Source organism: Pantherophis guttatus, chromosome 11, assembly GCF_059756535.1.
Source record: "Pantherophis guttatus breed Tessera chromosome 11, ASM5975653v1, whole genome shotgun sequence".
Taxonomy (NCBI): domain Eukaryota; kingdom Metazoa; phylum Chordata; class Lepidosauria; order Squamata; family Colubridae; genus Pantherophis; species Pantherophis guttatus.
In genome coordinates this window covers 20,929,407-20,955,011 of record NC_142073.1, presented here as the reverse complement: position 1 = coordinate 20,955,011, position 25,605 = coordinate 20,929,407, and the positions used below count along the sequence as shown (strand labels likewise).

The following is a 25,605-nucleotide window of genomic DNA, read 5'->3' as shown; positions in this document are numbered from 1 at the left end:
GCCATTTTACGACCTTTCTGGCTGCGGTTCTTAAGTGAATCACTGCAGTTGTGAAGTTAGCAACATGGTTGTTAAGTGAATCTGGCTTCCCCTTTGACGTTGATTGTCAGGTCGCAAAAGGGGATCACGTGACTCCGGGACACTGCAACTGTCATCAATAAGAATTTTGATCCATGGTCATAGAGATGCTACAACAGCCATAAGTGTGAAAACTGGTCATAAGTCACTTTCCTCCATGTCATTGTAATTTCGAATAGCACTTAGACTTATATACCACTTCAGTGCTTTTTACAGCCCTCTCTAAGCGGTTTACAGAGTCAGCTTATTTGCCCCCAACAATCTGGGTCCTCATTTGACCCACCTCGGAAGGATGGAAGGCTGAGTCAACCTTGAGCCTGGTGAGATTTGAACTGCCAAACTGCTGGCAGCTGGTGATCAGCAGAAGTAGCCTGCAGTACTGCATTCTAACCACTGCATCACTGCGGCTCTTGGTCACTAAACAAACTGTTGTAAGTCGAGGACTACCTGTATACAGTTTTGGGAATTCCCAGGAAACATACCTTGAATTCTTTACCATTACAGAACCCAAAACTTTGTGTTTTGGGAACATTTTGGATAACAATTTGTCTGAAATGGTATAGGGTTTCCTGCCAAAGCAGGGGATTGGACTAGAAGACCCCCAAGGTCCCTGTTCTGTTCTGTTCTGTTCTGTTCTGTTCTGTTCTATTCGATTCAATTCTGATTCCTATTCCTATTCTATTCTATTCTACTCTACTCTACACTACTCTACTCCATTCTTCTTCCACTATTCTATTCTATTCCTATTTCTATTTTATTCTATTCTATTTTATTCTTCTATTCGATTCGATTCAATTTGATTCAATTCGATTATTCTATTCTGTTCTATTCGATTCGATTCGATTCGATTCGATTCGATTCGATTCGATTCTGATTCTGATTCCTATTCCTATTCTATTCTACTCTACTCTACACTACTCCACTCCATTCTTATTCCATTCTTCTCTTCTCTTCTTTTATTATTCTACTCTACTCCATTCTTATTCCATTATTCTATTCTATTCTATTCTATTCTATTCTATTCTATTCTATTCTATTCTATTCTATTCTATTCGATTCGATTCTGATTCTGATTCTGATTCCTATTCCTATTCTATTCTACTCTACTCTACACTACTCCACTCCATTCTTATTCCATTCTTCTCTTCTCTTCTTTTATTATTCTACTCTACTCCATTCTTATTCCATTATTCTATTCTATTCTATTCTATTCTATTCTATTCTATTCTATTCTATTCTATTCTATTCTGATTCCTATTCCTATTCCTATTCTATTCTACTCTACTCTACTCTACACTACTCTACTCCATTCTTATTCCATTCTTCTCTTTTCTTCTCTTCTCTTCTTTTATTATTCTACTCTACTCTACTCTACTCTATACTCTACTCTACTCTACTCCATTCTTATTCCATTCTTCTCTTCTCTTCTCTTCTCTTCTATTTTATTCTCTTCTACTCTATTCTATACTATTGAGGAAACTCAAACCTCGCTTCTCCAAAACCTTTCATTCTTCCTCTCGATTGGTTGGCCCTCCTGTCAAGGGGAGCCAACATGGACAGTCTCTTCTTGGGGAGGTGGGTGGGGGGGAGCCCTTCAAAACATACTTTCACTTGGCTGTTCTTTCTCTCCCTTGCAGGAACCAGCAACTTCCCGGATGCGGTGACTTACATCCAGACGCAGTACGAGAGCAAGAATAAGTCATCCAACAAAGAGATATACACTCACATCACCTGTGCCACCGACACCAACAACATCCAGTTTGTCTTTGATGCTGTAACTGATGTCATAATTGCCAATAATTTGCGCGGATGTGGACTATATTAAAACCCCTCCCTCCCTTCCCCCTCCGGCCTGTAGAAGAATCTCAATTCATTGCTTTGTTTGATTCGGTCTCCTTACTCTTCTTATGTAGCCCTAAGACCCATCCGTTTCTTTCAGAGGAAAGGGTTGGGGAGCATAGGTTCTGCACCAGTGGTTGGTTTCTACCAGTTTGCGCTGGTTCGCTCTGCACATGTGGAGTGGATGGGTGGAGCCTCTCACTGCTGCCATTACTGTTCTGCACTCCACTTTGGTCTGTTATGGTGGGGAAAAAGATCTTGAAAATTGTTGCCGGTGTCTCCATTCACAGGGTTTTTCTCCTCCGTATACACACGAAAGGGATAAAGAGAATAATCAGCTCAGTGGTGAAATCTAAAATTAGTTACTACCGGTTCTGTGGGCGTGGCTTGGTGGTGGTGGGGGGTAATGTGACTGGGTGGGCGTGGCCAATTTTTTTTTTTAACTTTTAAAACTATTTTTTCTACAACCTCTTCTGCGAAGAGGTTGTAAAAAAAATGCTTTCAAAAGGCTCTGACGATCCCAGCTGAGTTGCCTGATCGGCAGAGGATTTTTTAAAAAGTCTCTGCCGGTCAGGCAACTCAGCTGGGATCGTCAGAGGCATTTAAAAGAAAAAAAGGTTTTTTTTTTTAAAAGCCTTTGACGATCCCAGCTGAGCCGTACGATCATCAGAGGCTTTTTTTATATATATATACTTTTAAAAGCATTTTTTCGGCCGAAGAGGTTGTAGAAAAAATGCTTTAAAAAGTTTTTAAAAAGCCTCTGATGATTGTGCGGCTCAGCTGGGCAGAGGGGGTGGGCAGGGATTTTTGCTACTGGTTCTCCGAACCACCCGCCTCCATCGCTACCGGATCAGGCGATCCGGTCTGAACCGGGAGCATTTCACCCCGTGAATAAGCTCCGGAAATGCCCGGAAGGAAATTTTGTAAAAATTGCTGATTTCCCAAATCTTACTCAAACTTTCAACTCTTCTTTCCATTTTCCCACTTCTGTTCCTCTGCTTTTAAATTCTCTGATCTCTTTTTTCACAAAAAGCCTAAGAAGATCATAAAAAATAGATATATTATTAATGTTTTGGCTGATACATTTTTTTTCATTGTTTCTCCCTCCCTCCCCCTCCAATCTCTTCCCTTCCACCCAACCTGGACTTTCGTGTCTCCAAATTTTACTGTTTGTCCATTCTGAAATGCCTCCGAAATTCCTGAATATTGAATTTCAAGAGCAAGAATTCCGTGTATTCATTTTTGCCGTTCAAGCAAAACATACCCGATCCACACATTTAAGGACTAGACAATCAGTGGCCAAGTCTTAAATCGGATAAAAGAGCAGCCTGCTCCGTTTTAACTCCCAGGATCAGAGTTGTCCTCATCTTGAGAAGGTTGTGTTTTCCACTCTCATTCTCACTGTGGTTCAGAATTCTTTCTTTTTTTTCCCATTTATTCATTGGAAGCGGATAATTGTTGGGCTTGTCTAGCAAAATATCTTTCTAGCACCCTGCCGGAGTAATGTGCCTTTTTCAGAAAACATGAAACTGGAACTATAGGTTTACATCATGAATGTGTCCAACATTCCTGATATAAACTGAAATAACAGAGTTGGAAGGGATCTTGGAGGTCTTCTAGTCTAACCTCCTTAACTTAACACCATCCTGAAGAAATAGCTGTCCAGTCTCTTTTTGAAAACCTCCAGTAATGGAGCTCCCACAACTTATAACCACCCATCTTATAGTACACACACACACACCTCTGGGCAGCTGAATGAGAGGTTCACAAAGAACACAGTCTGCCAAGCAAAGATTTCATTTTTCATGGAAAGAAATAAGGATGACATAAGAGCCTTGGTGGCGCAGCAGACTAAAGCACTGTTAAGTAACACCAGCTGCCTGCAATTACTGCGAGTTCAAATCTCACCAGGCTCAAGGTTGACTCAGCCTTCCATCCTTCCGAGATAGGTAAAATGAGGACCCGGTTTGTGGGGGCAATAAGCTGACTTTGTATAAAAAAAGAACACCGCTTAGAGGGGGCCGAAAGCCCTACTAAGCAGGTATATACAAAAGTATGCAAGCTATTGCTTAACGCATTGTAAGCCGCCCTGACTCTCCGGAAAAGGGCGGCATATAAATCGAACCAATAAATAAATAAAGGAGCCTGGATAGCTCAACAAATAGAGCTCTGTAATTTAACACCAGCTGTCTGCAATTAAAATAAGATCGAATCTCGCCAGGCTCAAGGTTGACTCAGCCTTCCATCCTTTCTAAGGTAGGTAAATTGAGGACCCAGATTGTGGGGGCAATAAGCTGACTTTGTATAAATATACAAAAGTATGAAGGCTATTGCTTAACGCCTTGTAAGCCGCCCTGAGTCTCCGGAGAAGGGCGGCATATAAACCAAATAAATAAATAAATAAATAAATAAATAAATAAATTAAATAAATAAGGGACCGTGTATTTTGATGGGCACACCAAAGGTCCCATCACAGGATCCTTTTAAATTTGAAACCAGCTTTGTGTACCTTCCTTCTTTAGAAAGGTAAGGAGCAAGGCCAATCAAGTAGAGTAGAGAAAAGGAAGTAAGGAGAGCCAGTTTGGTCCTGGGGGTGAAGATAGCAGGCTAGGAAGCAGGAGGTTGTGAGTTCCAGTCTCGCCTTAGCCACGAAAGCCAATTGGGTGAGTTTGGGCCAATCACTAGGACCGCAATGGCGAACCTATGGCACGCGTGCCACAGGTGGCACACGTAGCCATATCGGTGGGCACTACGAGCTCAGCTCCCACCGGAAGTTAGCAAACGGGCCATTTCTGGTCTCTGGAGGGCTCCGGGGGGTGGGGGGAGGCTGTTTTCGCCCACCCCAGACTCTAGAAAGGCTCTGGAGGCTGGGGAGAGCAAAAAACAGGCCTTCTGGTCCCACTAGAAGTTGGCAAACGGGCCATTTCTGGCCTCCAGGGGGATGGGGAAGGCCATTTTTGCCCTCCCCAGACTCCTAGAAAGGCTCTGGAGTCCTACCATCCTATCGCGTGCCAGGAGTGGGGGGAGTGGGGGAGCGCGCACACACATGTGCAGGGGCAGGGTGCATAGAATTATGGGTGTGGGCATGCACGCGGCTGACACCTCACCCCACCCCCGCTCCTGGCACGCGATGGCAAAAAGGTTAGCCATCCCTGCACTAGGAGACAGTGATTCTAGTCCCACCTTAGACATCAAAGCTGATTGGGTTACCTTGGACCAGTCTCTCTCAGCCCGACGCTCCCTCACAGGGTTGTTGTGCTGGGCAAACAAGAAGGAGGAAGTCATGTTGGATATGTTGCTTTGAGTTAAAGTAATAAAGGCACGGTACAAACAAATAGATAAATAGGATGGTTCACCACCATATCCAACAGAATTACGGTCCAAGGCAGTGTTCCTGGCTCATAGTTAGATTTATCAGGTATTGTGATAGTCAGAGTGAAGAAGAGGCAATGGAGGTTGGAATCTGGTTTGAGATGACAAGAGCGTCAAAAAGTGCCGTGTGAATGAGGCAGAGGGCAATCGGAAATCGCGGGAAATGTGGGAGTAAATAGATGAAAGAAAAACCAAGCGAGACGGATAATGGAGCTAAGAGTTATGCCGGGGACTCCTCAGTTTGAACGAAGGCAAGTAGAAAGTCCAAGGAAGTTGATTTTGGAATGGGAAAAGTAGCAAAAGACACATTCAAAGGCCAGAAGGAAACAGTTGCAAAACCTACTGTGGAAAGTCATGGATTAAGTTCTCCAGAAGTTGTGAGTGCTCCATCACTTTAAAAAAAGTTTTTAAAGAAGCGATTGGACGACCATTTGCCTGAACTGGTCAAGAGTTTCCTGCCTGAATAGGGAGTTGGACTAGGTCCCTTCCAACTTTATTATTCTCTTAATTTTATGACTATCTGGCTTTCCTGAAACCGTAGAAGAATGCTAGGTTTGTATGCATCTACGGAAGGCAGGTAGATCTTAACTGAATCTGAATTATCAGGTAGAAAAACAAATATCTTCTTATTGGATGCTTTCTGTATGTATCAGGCTCAATTTCCCCATAATCCACCATCCTGACCGTTAGTGGTGCTAACTGGGGATTATGGGAGAGATGTTCCAAGAGATGCGTTGAAGGCATCAGATTGCCCTTGCCAATTAGAGACACGAGATAATGTAAAGTTGTTTCAGCTAATGGAATTTAGGGGAATGGGATGAGAGCAGAAACGATGAAGTGATAAGATACGAAATAGGAGCCTGCCCTCAGGAATCTGTTATGGATCTTCTGCAGAGTTTGGAATGCTTTGTTAATTATTAGACTAGAAGTGTTAATTTTTTTAAAAAAAAGAACAAGTAATAATTGAGTCTTCAACAAATTGAGTTCAAAATGACTCTTGCTAAGCAAGAGAGTTATGTGATTTTCCACCCCCCCATTTTAAGACCTTTCTTGCCACCGTTGTTAAGTGAAACACTGCAGGTGTTAACTTAGTAACTCGGTTGTTAAGTGAATCTGGCTTCCCCGTTGACTTTTGCTCGTCTCAAAAGTGACCTTGAGACACTGCAACCGTCATAAATATGTCTCAGCTGCCAAACATCCGAATTTTGATCACACGATCATGGGGATGCTGCAGCGGTCGTAACTGGGAAAAACGATCATCAGTCACTTTTTTCAATATCATTGTAACTTCAATCGGTCACTAAATGAACGGTTGTAACTCGAGGACTGCCTGCATTCAAATGAACTGTATGGACTTTCTTTGGAAGAATAAAAAAGAAGGAAGGGCATTCGGGAAGAAAAATAAATAAGTAAGACAAGACAGAGACTGAAGCCGTGGTGGTATTCAGCCAGTTCTATTCGGTTTGGGTGAACCGGTAGAGGCGACTGAGGGAGGCTCCGCCCACCCGCCCAGACGTCATCACGTCCCGTTTTTGACACTGCGCATGCGTGAAGGTCCTGTGCATGTGCAGAGGTTGCGTGTGCGCTCACATTTGCAAACCGGTAGCGTAGGTAAGTGAATACCACCCCTGGACTGAAGTAGAGGAAAGAAGAAGAGAACAGAACAGGAGAGAAGAGGAGAGAAGAGAAGAGAAGAGAAGAGAAGAGAAGAGAAGAGAAGAGAAGAGAAGAGAAGAGAAGAGAAGAGAAGAGAAGAGAAGAGAATTTTTTATTGGCCAAGTGTGATTGGACACACAAAGAATTTGTCTTGGTGCATACGCTCTCATTGTACATAAAAAGAAGGAACCACATTCAAAAAAATGGCAAAAACATAGTTGAGCTAGAGGGGAGTTGAATGTAAATGCTGTATTGTTGGAAACCTAACTCTGAAACTAAGTCTGAAATTCACACCTAGGTGATCAACTTCTACTTTTATTCAATTAATGCTGGGGTTCTGATGGGGTTGGGCCAGGAATTTGATAGTCAGTTGTTCTGGCACCAGGTGAGAAGAGGTGTTCTATTTTTATTCTGTTTTTATGAGCCACTATGGGAGCCAGGCGGCAATATACATCCTCTAAATACTTAAATAAATAGAAATGAAATGAAAAACTTGGTTGGGAACTTCAAATTACTGCAATTGTAGATGCTTGAGAGAAGAACGTGAACAATGGACTCTACGTGTTCTTGGAAAATGTCTCTGGGGATCAGTGGCTTAACTATTGAAGAGTAATGCTGAATGGATGGGTTTCATTTTTGCTTTTTATCTTTGTTGCCTAATTTAAGCCAAAATATACAATGGACTAAGTGTTAATGTAAGCCAACTGTCAACGTATTTGCAAAAGTGGACGTTGAATAGGGAGCATTGTCTAGTCGTTGTTTTTAATGTTAGTCATGAAGTTGTGTCCGACCCATCGCGACCCCATGGACAATGTTCCTCCAGGCCTTCCTGTCCTCTAGCATCCTCTGGAGTCTATTTAAGCTCACGCCGACTCCTTCAGTGACTCCATCCAGCCACCTCGTTCTCTGTCAACCCCTTCTTCTTTTGCCCTCAGTCTTCCCCAGCATTAGGCTCTTCTCCAGTGAGTCCTTCCTTCTCATTAGGTGGCCAAAGTCTTTTGAGTTTCATCTTCAGGATCTGGCCTTCTAAAGAGCAGTCAGGGCTGATCTCCTCTAGGACTGACCGGTTGGATCGCTTTGCAGTCCAAGGGACTCGCAGGAGTCTTCTCCAGCACCAGAGTTCAAAGGCCTCAATTCTTTGCCACTCAGTCTTTCTAATGGGCCAACTTTCACAGCCATCCATTGCAACTGGGAAAAGTCTAGTCGTACAGCTGGGTAATATTTTGAGAATATTCCTATTGGATATTTTCAGAGCTGTAAAAGAAATGTGTTTATTTGTGCTTTGAAGCAAATTCACATCCGATACTTCTCTGAATGAAAGCCTAAATTAAAAGATTTGGAATTCGATTGTAACTCTACTTAGGGCAGTATTTCTCAGCCTCAGACACTTTTAAGGTGTGTGGACTCCCAGAATCCCTCAGCCATCAGGAAGCCCACACATCTTAAAATGGCTGAAATTACACCGATCTTACTGTGAAGGATAAGTGGACGTTCGGTTTACCTGGAACATCTTTGCAATAATTTTAGGGTGGGGTTTTTTTATTATTATTTCTCAACCTTAGCAACTTTAAACTGGGTGAACGTCAACTCCCAGAATTTCCCAGCCAGCAGAGGGAATTCTGGGGGATTTTGATTTTCGTGGCTTGCTCAGGAATTCTGGGATTTGAAATCCACACATCTTAGAAGTCGGCCAATGTGAAAAACATGGATTTGGTACCTTCCAAATGTATGAAATGATGTGATTGTTGACCCATTCTGCTTGGGAATTTGGGAAGGTGCAATCTCAGCATTTTTGGAGGGCACCTAATCCGTCTGCAATAATTTTTGCAGGGACGTCTCGTCTAACCATCGCCGAAAAAATGCACTAGATTGCTACAACACAAGCTCTTTCTACCCTTAAATATTTGCATATAGTAAAATTCTACTTATCTTACCCAGGCACATTGACGGGGAATCCTAAATCAACGCCTTGGTGGAAATCCCAAAGTCAAGACTGGCATATAAATTTTTGCAGTGTTTCCCAATCTTAAAGCATCTCCTTATCTTTGGCTTTTAAAATCTTAATATAGCTGTCAACTCGCAAAGCATCCGTGGCCTGTTCTCAAATTGCCATAGGCAAGGAGGATGGGAAACCGACAAAGCAGCATTGCAGCCAAAGACAGAAGCACATTTCAGAGATATTTTTTTCAAGGCTGTCTCCCAGGGTTACCCACAGTGACCGGAGGGGAGTGATCTCTACCACCCGTGAAATTGCTCCGTTGGCGAATGTGATTGATGATACACCCTGGGGAGAGGGGGGAAACAAGGTTATGATTGGGGCTGTAAATTATGTGGGGGTCAGAGTTGGTTTCATTTGGGAACGTGCTGACATGAAGCTCCTAATAAATAACTGGATTTCTTTTGAAGCTTGGCTCGAGGCTCTTGATTTAATTAGGGCATTCATTGAAACCCTGACAATAGCCTCCTGTAGCATGGAATGTTCTAGAACAGGATTCTCCAAACTTGGCAACTTTAAGACCTATGGACTTCAACTCCCAGTCTTAAAGTTGCCAAGTTTGGAGACCCCTGTTCTAGAAATTCATGCCGTAGAATTTCTCCCATAGAATGGCATGTCATAGGGGTGGACATTGGAGGAAGCTACATTACTGTCTTAATCTCAAAGCAATTCAACAGGACATTCTATCTTTTGCCACAAAAAGAGGGAGGGTTAATTAATCTGCAAATAGAGACATGCTCCTGTTAAACTTAGCAATATTCTTAGTTCATTGTTGTATAATTGCCCTCTGCAGGGATGAGTAACCACAACAAACAGGACACACTGGGTTATTTTTTTTTTCTCTTCACCTTTTGCAAGCAAGCTTCCCTATTTACCAGTAAATCAGTACTGAGTGACAAAGGGCTTCTCCAAGGAGTCACGCTCACAAAGAAATAGTCGGCGTCTTCAACACGAGTGCCTTCTGCAAATGTGAATTAATCTATAATATTCATATGAAAAGCGTCCATATCAGTGGTGGGTTTCAAAAATTTTTACTACCGGTTCTGTGGGTGTGGCTTGGTGGGCCTGGCAGGGGACGGATACTGTAAAATTTCCATTCCCACCCCACTCTAGGGGAAGGATACTGCAAAATCCCCATTTCCTCCTGATCAGCTGGGACTTGGGAGGCAGAGAATAGATGGGGGTAGGGCCAGTCAGAATTTTTACTACCGGTTCTCCGAACTACTCAAAATTTCCACAACAGGTTCTCCAGAACTGGTCAGAACCAGCTGAAACCCACCTCTGGTCCATATTGCATGCTTTAAGAATAAGAATAAGAATAATTTTATTTCTATACCGCCCTTCTCCCGAAGGACTCAGGGCGGTGTACAGCCTATTAAAAGCACAAGACAAACATCGATTAAAATAATTTAAAATTATTAAATAATTCGGCTCAATTTAAAACCCCAGAAATTTCAAACACCCAATTTAAAATTATTATGTTGATAGCCCGGCCTGGTGGAACAACAGGGTCTTTAAGGATGCTATCATTCTGTATTCCAGGAATGCAGTAACAAGAAAGATCAATGTTGCAATGTATAAATCACACAACCTTGAAGAGATTGCTGACTGATGGATGTTTAGTTGTGTGCTGTTAAATTGGTTTTGACTTTTAGCAACCATATAAATAGATTTTTTTTCCCCCCAGGATAGTCTGTCCCCAACCTGGTCTGTCCGAACTTGCAATGATGCATTTATGTTATTGCTATTGTTTCATTCTGTGTAGCATACCTCATTATCTGTGTGGCTGGTCTGCCTAATTGATTCTCCATTTGCGACAGAGGGAAAAGGGCAGGATGGAGAAATAATCGCTTCGTTTCTGAAAAGTCTTCATAGAGTCATGGTTACCTAAGTCACTATTTCTAGATTTTTTTTAAAGCTCTGCCCACAATGTGAAGGGTTAGAAACTTGCAGCCCTTTTTTTTTTTAATGTGATCAGAATCTTAACTTTTTCGGGACTCGAGCAGAATTCAGAAATTCTCCTCTACAAATCTGCCATTTTTCTTCCAATCTAAACTGTAGTTTCCCCCCAATTCCTAACACACTTATTTCCTGAAAACCAACACTGTCAGAAACAGTTCAAAAATTTTAGCAAGAGGGTCATTGCCCGGTTGCTGGGTGGGCGTGGCCATGGTAGGCGTGGCCTCCTGCACCACAGGGGTGCATTTTTGCCCTCCCCGGGCTCCGGAGGCTTTCCTCGAGCCTCTGGGAACACGAAAACGGCCTCTCCAGGCTGTGGAGGCCCCCTGGAGCTTCCCGAATTTCCGATAGGCCCATTTTTCACCCTCCCTGAGCCTCCGCACACAGCTTGCATTTACCTGCATCCAAAATGGGCCACATGGGGACTCCTGGGAGGGATGGGGTGGGCGAGACCAGCCAGGAGTGGGATTTGGCAAAATCAAGGGGGAAGTCAGATTCACTTAACAACCGTGTGATCCAGTGATTCACTTAACCACTGTGGCCAGAAAGGTCGTAAAATGGGGCAAAATTCACTTAACGAATGTCTCACTTAGCAACGGAAATTTTAGGCTCAGTTGTGGTCATAAGCCAAGGAAATCCGTGCCAAAATATAACGGGAAGGGAAATGCTTGCTCTGGACTCAAACATTGTGGCTATGCACAAATGCGTTTGCCATAAAGAATGTGAAACAGCTATTGTAGAAATGCAATATTGACACCCTTAAGAACATCTGCTTGACTTCTGCAGCCCAATGACTTTGAATTCTGACGTTTAAATGAGACGTGAGCTTTAAAATGTGGGTTTAGGTGAGGTTGTGAGGCTTTTGACAGCTCTCATGGTGCGACGAGCTACAGTGTTGCAGTAACCATCTTACACTGTCTGTGGCCATCTTACATTGCTTTCTATGCCCCTGAAGGTCTTATTAATGTTGGTGATATTTGTAGCTCATTAGCAGAGAATTGATTGTTGTGCCACATTGAAGAGAAAACAAATGACAAATTGCACTGCGTGACATCATCGGCACCAAACAACTCATATCGTGACTCAACTGATGTGAATTGCCTACTGACATCGTTGGTAGGAATGATATCATTGTGCGCATCTCATTATGGCAGCACGGTGGCTTGTAACAAATACCTATGACGCCAAACTGAGCCTCAAAGCAGTAAATTGCTGGGTTTTTATTATCTCTGCACTGCAGAGAAGGGCTGACGACGAGACAGTTTGTGTTAACGGTTAAAAGCTTGCTTGGTAATACAATGCTCACCCCAGGAATGGGTTTTACTTACCTCCGCTACCTGTTCGTAACGGGAGCATGCGCAGATTGTTCATGATGACGTCCAGGCGGGTAGGCGGAGCCTCCTGCCACCGATACTACCAGTTCGCAAGAACAGGACCGAACCGGGAGCAACCCACCACTGCCTCGCCGTGGATAACATATCCCGCAATCCTATTTAATAGTGACTGTCAAAATGGGAAGATGTTTTGCAAAGTGTGGAACATTCCAAGAGAGATTTTACTCCCTGTGCCTGCATAACATGTTGTATGTAGCCCAGTGGTGAAATGTAAATTTTGTTACTAACGGTTCTGTGGGCGTGGCTTGGTGGGGGGGGGGTAATATGACTGAGTGGGCATGGCCAACTTTTTTTTTTTTTTTTTTTACTTTTAAAACCATTTTTCTACAACCTCTTTGGGTGAAGAGGTTGTTTAAAAAATGCTTTTAAAGCCTCTGACGATCCCAGCTGACTTGCCTGATTGGCAGAGGCTTTGTTTTTACTTTTAAAAGCATTTTTTCTATAACCTCTTCAGCCCAAGAGGTTGTAGAAAAAATGCTTTTAAAAATAAAAAAAAAGCCTCTGATGATCGTGTGGCTCAGTTGGGCATGGGGGGGGCAGGGATTTTTGCTACCGGTTCTCCGAACCACCCGCCTCCATCACTACTGGATCAGGCGATCCGGTCCGAACCGGGAGTATTTCACCCCTGATGTAGCCCCTTGTAAGGAGAGGGTGATGTAAAACAAATGACTATTTGGCCTTTTCGTACCTTAGGGATCTCTTTTTCAATTTTTCTTCGGCACGAAGATATAATTGAGGCTATATATCAAGGCTGCCTTAATCCATCACTGTAAGTCATAATGTAACTTCTTTCCTTTTTAGTCTAGAATCCACCCATGTGGTCCATAAACTCTCGTTCAGTGATGGTGAACCTTTTAGACCAGGGGTCTCCAACCTTGGCAATTTTAAACCTGGTGGACTTCAGCTGTGTTGGCTGGGGAATTCTGGGAGTTGAAGTCCTCCAGGCTTAAAGTTGCCAAGGTTGGAGACCCCTGTTTTAGACACTGACTGCCCAAACTGCATGTGCGTACATGCCCAAACTGAAAGATGCACACGTGTGCATACACGGACATGCATGGACATGCACGCAGACATGCAAAAACATGCGTGCATGTGCAGTAGAGACCCGAAGACCTGCTGGCTGGAGAGAGGTGGGGCATCCCAACACCGGCAGCGTGGCGAGAAGTAAGATCTTTTTCTTTCGTGACCTTCCGTTTTGTTGTTTGCAGGGAAACAGAAGCTCACAAAACAAACGCCATGGAGATCTGATGCATGCCATAGATTCGCCATCACCATCCTATTTATAGGTTTGTGTGGTGTGTGAAGCCAGCAAGTTGTGATTTATGTGACTTTTTTTTCTTTTAACGACCCTGTAATCCAGTGATGTGGTCCCCAATCTTTTGGACATCAGGAACTGGTTCCGTGGAGAGAGGTTTTTCCGTGGACTGGAGGGGCCATAGTTTCATGTGCTGCCTGCATCCCACGGATGGGGCTTCGTTTGTTTGTGTTGCCCTGTTTCTGGCAGGCCACGGACCAGTGCCCAGACCAGGGGTTGGGGACCTCTGCTGTAATCCCTTGCATTTCCTAGTTTGTAACAGGGACGCAAGGGAGCTTTGTTGCTTGACTGCATTAAACCTATTTCAGCACTTCAAGCTGCATCTACTCTAGTGCTGACATAAGAAGGAGGAGCGGAGGCATCTGGAAAGGGATGTTTGACTTTTCACCTACTTATTTTCCCTGGAGATAATATCCCCTAGGAGATGGGATGGGAGGGGGGAAATTCCTTTGAGTGGAGCAGTAGATAGGGGTAGAGTGACTTGGAAGATGGCCAATGAGTGCAGGGGAATGGGGAACGGAAAGGGAGAGTTTTGGGTCTGGAAGTCAGTGTTTGGCTACGATGAGTCGCGCTTTGAATGTCGTGCTTAATAAATGGGAGTTTTCTTCAAAGACTTTGTTTGAAATGCAATTTATTTGAGACGACCTCGAAACTTGACAACCTACTTTGGGGTTATGCTATAGTGGTAGGAGGAGTGAGGGGGGCACATGATGCAAGCAGCATCATGCCACAACCTCCAGCCCTTTTTTGCATGCATCAAGGTGCATCAGCCCAACGCTGCTTTTTGTCATTTTATTGAAAAACATTTGATCTAGCAGAACGTCTGTGTTACAATTTTACTTTGTTTTCCACCTTAAAAAGGCAGAAAATCTCGTTCCTGATTTTTGGCAATATTGAATAATTCGATGGGATTCCGACATTGGCCATCCCAAATTGTTTGATCAGAGATTTAGAGATTATACCCTGGAAACTGTTTTTTATCGGGTTTATCGATAGGTGTCTCAACAAGTGGGAGCATCTGACCAACCTTTTGCTGAGCTCTGAAGCTAAATAGGATCCGGCCAGTTGGGCCTTTGATGGGAGACATTCAGAGAATTCCAGGGCTGCAAATTGCAGTAGTGGCCAAAATTCTGGAAATCTTTTGGGAAAAGTGTATTTTCTAAAACTAGCTAATAACATCACTTTTTTTTTTTTTGGAGTAGCATAAAATTATATATCAATGGAAAGATAATTTAAATAAGAATGTAATACAATAACTTTTATGAAGGATTTGCTATTAGAATAGCAGTTACAGTATAAAGAAGAAAAGTGAAACACGTAGAAAAAATAGAGATATACAAAAATGATCACCATAGAAAAAACGAGATGTACAAAAATTATCACGTCGGTTAACCTTTAGCATGTACGACAGCCTTACAATGTCTTCCCATGGAGTGAATCAAGTCCTTTAGCTCTGCAGCTATTATAATGTGAAACCAAGATTGAAGGATTGCTTCTATTAACCAGGTTTTATTGCTGGATCGCTTCTGACTAACAGGTTTCTTTAGTCGGCTCCATAGAGTTTCAATTGGGTGAAGGTCTGGGCTATTCCCAAGCCATTCCAGCAGTAGAATATGATTATCTCTAAACTCCAAACAAAAGTGGTGTTATTAGCCATCAAACCTCAAAAATACACTTTTCCACAATTGTGGCCACTATTGTAGAAAAAGAAGGGAAAAGGGTGCAGGTAGAAATCAATGGCAAAGTATGTTTATAATGGTGGCTGTTATCCTCTACCATCCAGAGTTTCCTGGAAATGGAATGGGTTATGAGCATCATTAGATCAATAAATAAAATATATGGCTGGCAAGGAAATTGTTTGGATGTGCCCATGACTTTCCAGGGAGTTGAGCGCAACACAAAGGTATCTTTAGATCTACATGTATTTAATGATTTTCCCTTTCTGTCGCAATAAAAAAATAATAATGGGTCTGGAGCCAATCTGGAGAGTCCTATGCAACCCTGTAATATATTATCCAGTCTTCTTGATATTTCCTTTTTTTTTTTTCCTATCATGCCTCTTTTTTCTTTCTTTTTTCCTGCTGGCTGCTTAAAATGCTTTACAGAGATAAGAGTTTTGAAGGAGACGGGAGTTTGCTGAACCTCTCCTTTATGTTTGCAAATTAGCTGCAGAATCTTTTTATTCCGATTTTTTTTTCCATGTTGGATCAGCCACAACGGTTTTAATGATCATTTTGTATGATGTGTGAATGAGCCTCAGTCCAGTCCGAGAGTTCTTTTGATTCTTATTGTAATAATTTATTGGCTGTCATGTATTTATTAGTTACCAAATCTTTAATAAAGTGCCAGCTATTTTCTAGTGTCCGAGACACTTTATTGGATTTCCCTCTACAAAGTACAGGGCGGTGCGATGGCTTGAGGTTAAGAGGTTGGACTTGTCGGCTGGAAAACCGACAGTCCAGGTTTGAGACCCGAGTGCCATGCGATGGGGTGAGCTCCCGTCCTCACCCCAGCTCCTGCCAACCTAGCAGTTTGAAAACATGCAAATGCAAGTAGATAAATAGGTACCACTTTGGTGGGAAGGTAACGACGCTCCGTGACATCCATTACTAGCCACATGACCATAGAAATGACCATAGAAATGCACCACCCCGTAGAATCAACAACAACTAGCGGAGTAAAAACTGCAGAGGCTCCTTCACCTTTAACTAACAAAGACAGATGGGAGGAAATTCATATGTAAAAATATAGCGGAACATGTCTACACCACTTCTTACTAAGGAAATTGTTCATCCTAACAGTTTCCTGAGAAAGAGAAGAGTGCACATAGAGATTTGAAAATTTTTTATAAAGATGTAAAGAATTTAAAGAATACAGAATAGCATAGAGGAAGAAAGGGAGGTAACTAGCAGAAGATCAAAAAAGCTATGACTACACCACTGAAATAAGTCTGTTTTTTTAAAAAATTGGAGTTTATTGTGAGTTAAAGTACAAACACAAAGAAATATCAAGGGAGGGAGGGAGGGAAAGAGAGAGAGAGAAAGAAAGAAAAAGAAAGAAACAAAAATAGAGAAAGGGAAGGGAAGGGAAGGGAAGGGAGGGAGGGAGGGAGGGACGGGAAGGAAAGAAAGAAAGAAAGAAAGAAAAGACAGACAGGAAAGGGAAAGAAAGAAAGAAAAGAAAAGAAAGACAGGAAAGGGAAAGAAAGAAAGAAAAGAAAGAAAAAGAAAGAAAGAAAGAAAGAAAGAAAGAAAGAAAGAATGACAGGAAAGAAGATAGATAGATAGATAGATAGATAGATAGATAGATAGATAGATAGATAGATGATAGATAAATGCAGAAGATAAAAAGGATAAGAAAACAGCGACTTCTGACTTTTTTCACTTCCTCAACTAGGTGTATCATCTTTCTTATTCTCACCAACTCTATCGCGCGAGGTGAATTTTCTGGATGACTTAAAGGAGCAAGAAAACTAGGAAGAAAGCATTAGGACTTCCAAACAGTGGCAGCCATGACCTCATCTTTTTTTTTTAAACCTGAATTACATGCTCAAAGTAATGCAAAAAAAAAAAAAGAGAGAGAGAGACAGCAGCATGAAGACGGGGACAAAACCCAAATGAAATTAACCTCTGATTCTCTTCCTTCTTCTGCATCCTAAATGATAATTCATCCAACAGGGTTCTTTAACTTCGGTATTTTCACTGCTGGCTTGGCCATTGTTCTTTTCTCTTAAGCTTAACTTGGTTTCTCTCTCTCTCTCTCTCTCTCTCTCTCCAATCCCCCTTTTTTCTCCTCTTCCACCGCCTCCTTCTTTCTTTCCGATGCAGAACCGCATGCACGAGTCTTTAATGCTCTTTGACTCCATCTGTAACAACAAATTCTTCATTGATACCTCCATCATTCTCTTCCTCAACAAGAAAGACCTGTTTGGTGAGAAGATAAAAAAATCACCTCTGACCATCTGCTTCCCTGAATACACAGGTAAGGAGCGCTCTGTCTGGGATTGTTAGATTTCTGTTTTTCAACCTGGGCAACTTTAAGATGTGTGGACTTCGACTCATAGAATTCCCCAGCTCTTGCGCCATGGATATGCGGTGGTTAGAATGCAGTATTGCAGGCTAACTCTGCCGACTGTCAGCAGTTCGATCCTGACCGACTCAAGGTTGACTCAGCCTTCCACCCTTCCGAGGTTGGTAAAATGAGGATCCAGATTGTTGGGGAAAATATGCTGGCATTGTAAACCACCCAGAGACCGCTGTAAAGGAGTATTGAAGTTTACATGATCGCCAATGTCCGATGACGGACACGGCACAAGAAGAAGAAGAATTGCTATAGCTCTTAATTCAGCCCCACTTCCAAAACATTCCGTGTGGTCTTCTAAAATTGTGCAACACCACCTTTTGAATCTGAAAGCTTGAAGTCGAATCAATCCAATTCAACTGCACAGTTGTTGTTTTTTTAACAAAAAAAATGAGTCAGCCGGGATTTGCAATTCTTTGGGCTCCAATCAGAAATAGCCTGTTTGCATAAGTACAAAATTCCCTTCAGCCTCTGAATGGCAACCAAGGTGTGTTTTTTTTTTAAAAAAAAATCATTCTGAAGGCATCTATTTTGATTTCATTCAATAATTCAAAGATTTGATTCAGAAGAATGAATGGAGAGTAACACAGCCCTTATCTTAGCCTTAGAACAGTGTTTCTTAGCCCCCAGCAAACTTTAAGGACATCAACTCCCAGAATTCTCCTGCCAACCTGGCGAGGGAATTCTGGGAGTTGTTCACCATCTTAAAAGTTGCTGGGGCTGAGAAACACTGGTTTAGGAAGTTCCCACTTTTCTGTCCAGCTGTTGGCAGAGGTTCCATGGAATACTAACAGGTTCTAATATAACTGTGGTCTTATTAACCTGGATAAGACGCCTGAATTTTAAAATATAATTTAAAATAGCCACAGATCACAGGGATAGCCAAATCTCGAAGGATCTTTATGTTCTCGAGTGAAATTCGAAACATGAGTTTAGGCCATGGATATAATCTTTTTAAAAGCTCTAGATGGTTTTTTGGGGCACTACCTTAATAATAACCTTTATTGTCACTGCACAACATATGTACAATGAGATTGACGGGAGCTCCCTTAGTGCCCCCCCCCACCTTCAACACAATACAACTCACATTGGAAACAGAAAATCCCTAACCCAATAAATCATATTAACGAAACCCCCAGTCCTATTGCCCCAGTGTGAACATGTTACACGTTGCACCGGCCCTGCAAGTCCATCATACTATGTAGTTACGATGGTATTTTGCATTCAGGAGTCTGATAGCCCAGGGATTCCTTCTTTGTACCCATATACACCAGTTGGGTTCTTGTTGCTTAAAACTTCTTCCCTCCTCTGTCAATAATCCCTGAGAAACACCACCATTACCCGGTGCAATTAAGAAATTTCCAGGATAAAGAGTTTCAGCCTTGTGTTAACACACTGGAATTGGGAACGCTGCAAAGATGCAAGGAAGAGTGCTTGAGCGATGCTTCAAAGCAAAAGATGCTTTTAATTAAACTTTGTGAAGCAACAACAACAACCCTGGTTTTCCAGAGAATAACACACAGCCAAAAACCCCTTTCAGACTTGTGATTGTCCCAGAGGGGGCTGTCAGAGTGAGTGACACCAGGAGTTTCAATGGAGGCAAGTGACATCATGGCTTCCCTTCATTGAAGTGAATGCAGTTGGCTCCACTGCATCGTGACTTGAATGGAGTGTGAGTCCCGGAGGCCTACTCAGAGAATGCATGGTGTGTGTGTGTGTTTGTGTGTATGTGTGTGTAGAGGATGGGGTTCCTTGTATTACAGAGAATCGGTGCAAAAAATAAAGTTCTTTGCACAGACTGTCCTACATTAGTGGCCAACATTGTGGAAACCTTTTGGGAAAAGTGTATTTTCTTTTCTTTTCTTTTCTTTTTTTTTAATTCTTTAAAAAATTTTAAACAAACATACATAAAACCATCTTCAATTGCAAACAGTGTGTCGATTGGTTACAAATCTTTTGTGCATCATTCACCAAATTCATAGCTTACAATTTACAGTTTACCTAAATTCTCATATCATCGACCTAATATATATCTATATATTATTATCCTCATTAATCATTTATTTGGCTATAGCTATTTCTTCCCTCATTATTATTCAAAATATTCTAAGATTTGAGTTAATTTTTATTATAACATTCATTTCGTCCTCCTGAATCTATCCAATAATAATACATCTTTATGTTATATTTCACATAGTTCTACAATTCTTGTATTGTGAAGATCTCTACCATATTTCATTTCCATATTTTTTTATCTAACCATTGATAAAATAGGTCCCATATCTTATAGTATTGTTTATCATCTTGTTCTCTAATTTCAAATGTCAATTTGCTCATTTTTGGAAAAGTATATTTTCTAAAACTAGTAAGTAAGTAAGCTTTTATTGCGGTCAAAGACCAAATTAAAATACACATAGAAGGGGAGTATATTTTACAAATATAGATAGATCATATGACAGTACACCATCTACTGCCTCAGATACACTCTGTACTAACAATACTAGTGATCCTCTGCCGTAGGGGTTACTAGCTAAACTAGCTAATAACACCACTTTTTTTAGGGGAGGGAGTAGTACGATAAAATTATATATCAATGGAAAGAGAATTTAATCAAGAATGTAATGTTTGAATGTAATTTATGAAGGACTTGCTATTAGAATAGCAGTTACAGTATAAAGAAGAAAAGTGAAACACGTAGAAAAAACGAGATATACAAAAATGATCACCATGTCAGTTAATACTTAGTTGGGTAACCTTTAGCATGAATTACGGCCTTACAACGTCTTCCCACGGAGTGAACCAAATCTTTTAGTTCTGCAGCTGTTATCATGTGAAACCAAGATTGAATGATGGCGTCTATTCACTGGGTTTTATTGCTGGGTCGCTTTTTTTTTTAAGTTTTATTTTAGATTAAAATTTTAAAAAAGAAAAGAAAAAAACAACAACATAAAAATATTGCTGGGTCGCTTTTGACTAACAAGTTTTTTTATCCGGCTCCATAGATTTTCCGTTGGGTTAAGAAGGTCTGGGCTATTCCCAGGCCAGCCCAGCAATGGAAGAGGATTATCTTGAAACTCAAAAAAAAAAAGTGGCGTTATTAGCCATCAAACCTCAAAAAGACACTTTTCCCAAAAAGATTTCCACAATTTTGGCCACTACTGTACAACTGTTACAGCAGCCCCATAGTCACATGATGAAAATTTGACCAATTTGGCAACTGGTTCACATTTATAAACCCCCCCCCCCTTTTCCGACCTTCTGACAAGCAGATTTATTTATTTATTTATTTAGCTTGGCTGTCTCAGGAATTCTGGGAGTTGAAGTCCACAGGTTGTAAAAGGGCCACAGTTGCCCACCCCTGGCCTAAGGCAAAACTAGAACTCTTAATCTCCTGGTATCAAGCTTGATGCCTTACCCATCACACCTGGCTCTCAAACATGGGCTAGGCTGGTTCAAATAGGTTTGGGCACAGAAGTGGTTGGCCAATGCCTCCTTCCTAGGGCTGAGAGAAAGTGACCGGCCTACAGTCACCCAGCTGGCTTTGTGCCTAAGGCAAAACTAGAACTCTTAATCTCCTGGTATCAAGCTTGATGCCTTACCCACCACACCTGGCTCTCAAACATGGGCTGGGCTGATTCAAATAGATTTGGGCACAGAAGTGGTTGGCCAATGCCTCCTTCCTAGGGCTGAGAGAAAGTGACCGGCCTACAGTCACCGAGCTAGCTTTGTGCCTAAGGCAAAACTAGAACTCTTAATCTCCTGGTATCAAGCTTGATGCCTTACCCACCACACCTGGCTCTCAAACATGGGCTGGGCTGATTCAAATAGACTTGGGCACAGAAGTGGTTGGCCAATGCCTCCTTCCTAGGGCTGAGAGAAAGTGACCGGCCTACAGTCACCGAGCTAGCTTTGTGCCTAAGGCAAAACTAGAACTCTTAATCTCCTGGTATCAAGCCTGATGCCTTACCCACCACACCTGGCTCTCAACCATGGGCTGGGCTTGTTCAAATAGATTTGGGCACAGAAGCCATCTGCCAGCCCCTTCTTCCTAGGGCTGAGAGAGAATGGCTGGCCCAAGGTCCACCCAGCTGGCTAAGACAGGACTAGAACTCAGGGCCACCTCAGGCCCCACTACACCAAAGTTTGCTCCCGACAACTAACTGAAATGAATTCTTCCTTCTCCGCAGGACCCAACACGTACGAAGACGCAGCAGCCTATATCCAAGCACAATTTGAAAGCAAAAACCGTTCGCCGAACAAGGAGATTTATTGTCACATGACCTGTGCAACAGACACAGGCAACATCCAGGTCGTATTTGATGCCGTCACCGACATCATCATTGCCAACAATCTTCGAGGCTGCGGCTTATACTGACCCCTCCCTCTCCCCTCTTCCTTCCCCCTTCCTCCTCCCATCCTGTATAGCAAGCAGCATCTTTGGAAACAATCACAGCGAGAGGAAAAATAATAATAATAATAATATATAATAAAATATTTGGAAAAAAAAGGCAAAACAAAGTGCGAGTCACACACACACACACACATACACACACACACATGTACAAACACACAAATCACATACACATACAGTAAAAAAGAACCATGCAAGTTGGTAACTAAAAAGGCATCGTGATTATACGGACAAATGCATACAGAGATGCACTTTGGAATTTTTTAAGTTTGCCTCCAAAGGATTCCCATATCCCTATCTCGGGAACTTAGTTCTTCTTTCCTGTTTAAGTAACTTGATGGCAGATAATTCAGCCTCTGGTGTTTGTTTTTTTTCCTTCCTTCCTTCCTTCCTTCCTTCAGGAAATATAGAGGAAAATCATAATGAATAACCGAGTGATTAAACCAGTTAATTTTTCTAAAGCGTCTAGCCGCATCTTTAAGAATGTACTCTCTCCTGCAAGTTTAAAAAGGAAACCGTTTTCTTTTCACGAAAATAAATAAAAATAAAAAGTAGCAATGTTATTTTTTTAAGGCATTTATGCATAGGGTGCTTTAAGGAAAGGCCTTTTTTTTCCCTCCCCTTAGCTCTAAAGGATTTTTAAAGATACCTTTATGTATGGAAAAGTGTCTTCAACACCGAGCGTTCCCAGTTTGTTGGTCCCGTCAGCTTTGGAAGGGTTAAAAGCAAAGGAAGGCAAAGGGAAAATTGGAAAAAAATGTGCAGGCTTCCCCAGCGTCCCTCCACAAAGAGACCACACTGTACAGCCACCCCACTCTTAGCTTGTTAGGAATCCCTTCCTTTTTCCTCCAAGCTAAAGTTGATAAATTTGGTCCTTCCTGTTTCCCCTTCCCATCCACAAGGGAGACCAAGAAAGGGGAAAAATTCCATCCGTGGTTTGAAAGTTGGACTTGCCACATTGGCCCCATCAAGTGAGGAGAGGACATTCACCCTTAGATGTCAAGGACAAGGACAAGTTCTTACCAAGGAGCACCATCAAGTTAGTACAACGTTTGATTAAAGGTGAAAGTTTCCCTGTCTAGTCATGTCCGACTCTAGAGGGCACGGTGCTCATCTCCATTTCTTGCCAGCGTTGTCCGAAGATATTCCCGTGGTCATGTGGCCAGCATGACATCACGGAGTTGATGTTATCTTCATCAATGCTGTTATCTTCCCACTGAAGGGGGTACCTATTTATCTACTCGCATTTGCATGCTTTCGAACTGTTGGTGGGCAAGGACCACCTAGAACCAACCTAGAACCAATAATATTTATTATTTGACTGTAACTAGGAGAGGGCGGTTCCTTTTAGTGCTTCTTTGGGGTACCCCCATCCATGCATGCAACACCCGGATTTGTGTTCTGGGCCCAAACCATCTTCTGAACTTCCTAGAGTAGGCTTTCTGCTCCCAAACTCCAGCCTTAGGTTGACACAGGCTCTTTTTTTTTTTTTTTTTTGCATTGCCTTGACGTGTCCTGCTGTGTTAGAATCATGGCTAGTTTTATGAGATGCAATGAAAGGGAGTCTTCGCCCAACTCTTTTGATATTTGGGAGACGAGCAAGCCAACTCCAAAAAGAGAAGATGAGAATAATCAAAAATTTGCTCGACACAGGTGCTGGGGGAAGAACAGAAGGATTGCTCAGGTCCTTCCTGCTGACACACGCAAGCAACACCCAACCACACCTTCATATCTACACGCAGACTTACCTACATGCCACTTTTTGCTCGCTCCCTCTCTCCACGTACACAAACACACCCACGGGGTGAACCAATTCTGAGGAAGGCAGCTTCCCTTCCGAGATGGTTGTGACGGCCTCGTCAGAACCTTGATAGCTGAAAAGGGGCATTCTTTGTTTTGCTTTGGGTGAATGTTTTGGAATTAGCCAGAGGAGCTCCTCATAATAGACAGTAGAGCAAAATGACCCAGAAGTTTTGGGAATTTTGGTCTTGCCTCCCAATCCTTCCTCCCTATCATAACAGGTGCTGTTTTTTCTCCACAGGACACGGAGAAAGGGAGGCACTACGACCAATACATTTCCCACAGCTTAGGTTCAAAGCTGATAGAGATAGGTTTAGATGCACCAAGATGGCCACCAATGGGAAATATCCAGGTTTATTTTCATAATCATAAATCATTGCTATACATATTTGCAACCTCCTCCCTCCCCTTGATCCTCCATGAAAGTCCTCCCAAAACACTTTTTGGGCACTACCATCACTTTACGACCGGTCAACAAAACGGGATACGTTTTATTTGGGGGTGGGAGGTGGATGGAAGGGTTTAATAATGATTGTCCTGCTTGTCTGGTTCACTCTCTGGTTTTGTATATTTTGTTTCTACAGAAGCACAGCTGTCACTGGCCCAAGGGGCCGAAATTCTCTCTGTGATTTTGTTTTGATGTTGGTTCTGCTTTGAAGGCTACTTTGTACCATACACCCATTTTCAGTCCTTTTTTGGGGGGGGGGGTTAATTGAGTTGGGAGGATTTTTTTTTTAATTCCTCTCTCTGAATTTGATTTCATTTTATTTTATAAAGTTTTCATGACTGCTGTGAATCCATTTCTTCATCTTGCTTTTCATTCCCTTCTTCCTCTTCCAGTCCTTATGTTTTGTGGTGGTATCTCTTGTTCTCTCTCTCTCTCTCTCTCTCTCTCTCTTCCTCCCTCTCTTTCTCTCTCTCCTCTCTTCCTCCCCCCCCTCTCTTCCTCTCTCTCTTCCTCCCTCCCTCTCTCTCTTCCTCCCTCTCTCTTCCTCCCTCTTTCTCTCTCTTCCTCCCTCTCTTTCTCTCTCTTCCTCCCTCTTTCTCTCTCTTCCTCCCTCTCTCTTTCTCTCTTCCTCCCTCTCTCTCTCCCTCCCTCTCTTTCTCTCTCTCTTCCTCCCTCTCTCTCTTCCTCCCTCTCTCTCTCTTCCTCCCTCTCTTTCTCTCTCTCTTCCTCTCTCTCTTTCTCTCTCTCTCTCTCTCTTGTGGGGTTGTTTGTGCCGCAAAAACAAACAAAAAAAAGACAAAAAAACTAGGAAAAAACGATATAAAAATTAAAAACACACATAAAAAGCAACAAAAAAATATGAAAAAAAACATGAAAAACAAAACCGAATGTAGTGTTTCTGTTATTTTAAAAGCCACCATTTTCACGACCAACATTTTGTCATTTCTCCCTCTGATTAAGCGATCGGAGGTCTTCACATTTCACCTGTAAGGAGTACCTTTGCTGGGAAAAGCCAATTGCAACCTTTTTCAATTAAAATCTGGAACCAAAATGCAGAAGAAAACTAAACACACATACACACATACACACACAAACAAAACCTATACACATCTCTAAGAAAAAAAAAATGCCAGATCTTTCTAAGCCTTTCTATTACCAATTGGTGAGGTTTCTGTGATCTATTAGACACTGCCAATTTCTTTCTCTGACTAATGGAAAAATTCATGTGTAGCTTAATAAAGAGAATGTTTGTCTGTA

General features: G+C 42.2%; 1 protein-coding gene across 2 annotated transcripts in view; it reads left to right on the top strand.

The window, feature by feature from the left end:
- The window catches only part of GNAO1 (G protein subunit alpha o1), a 254,600-nt gene extending 228,995 nt beyond the window's left edge, over nt 1–25,605 (top strand). Inside the window, exons 7-8 of one of the 2 annotated variants that reach the window (XM_060681555.2) lie at nt 17,437–17,590; nt 21,877–25,605. In XM_060681555.2, the coding sequence (XP_060537538.1) occupies nt 17,437–17,590; nt 21,877–22,064 (342 nt within the window). In that variant the 3' untranslated portion in view covers nt 22,065–25,605. Of the gene's footprint in view, nt 1–1,715; nt 15,972–17,436; nt 17,591–21,876 lie in introns of those variants that run through there. The other variant, XM_060681554.2, reaches the window with a different exon arrangement.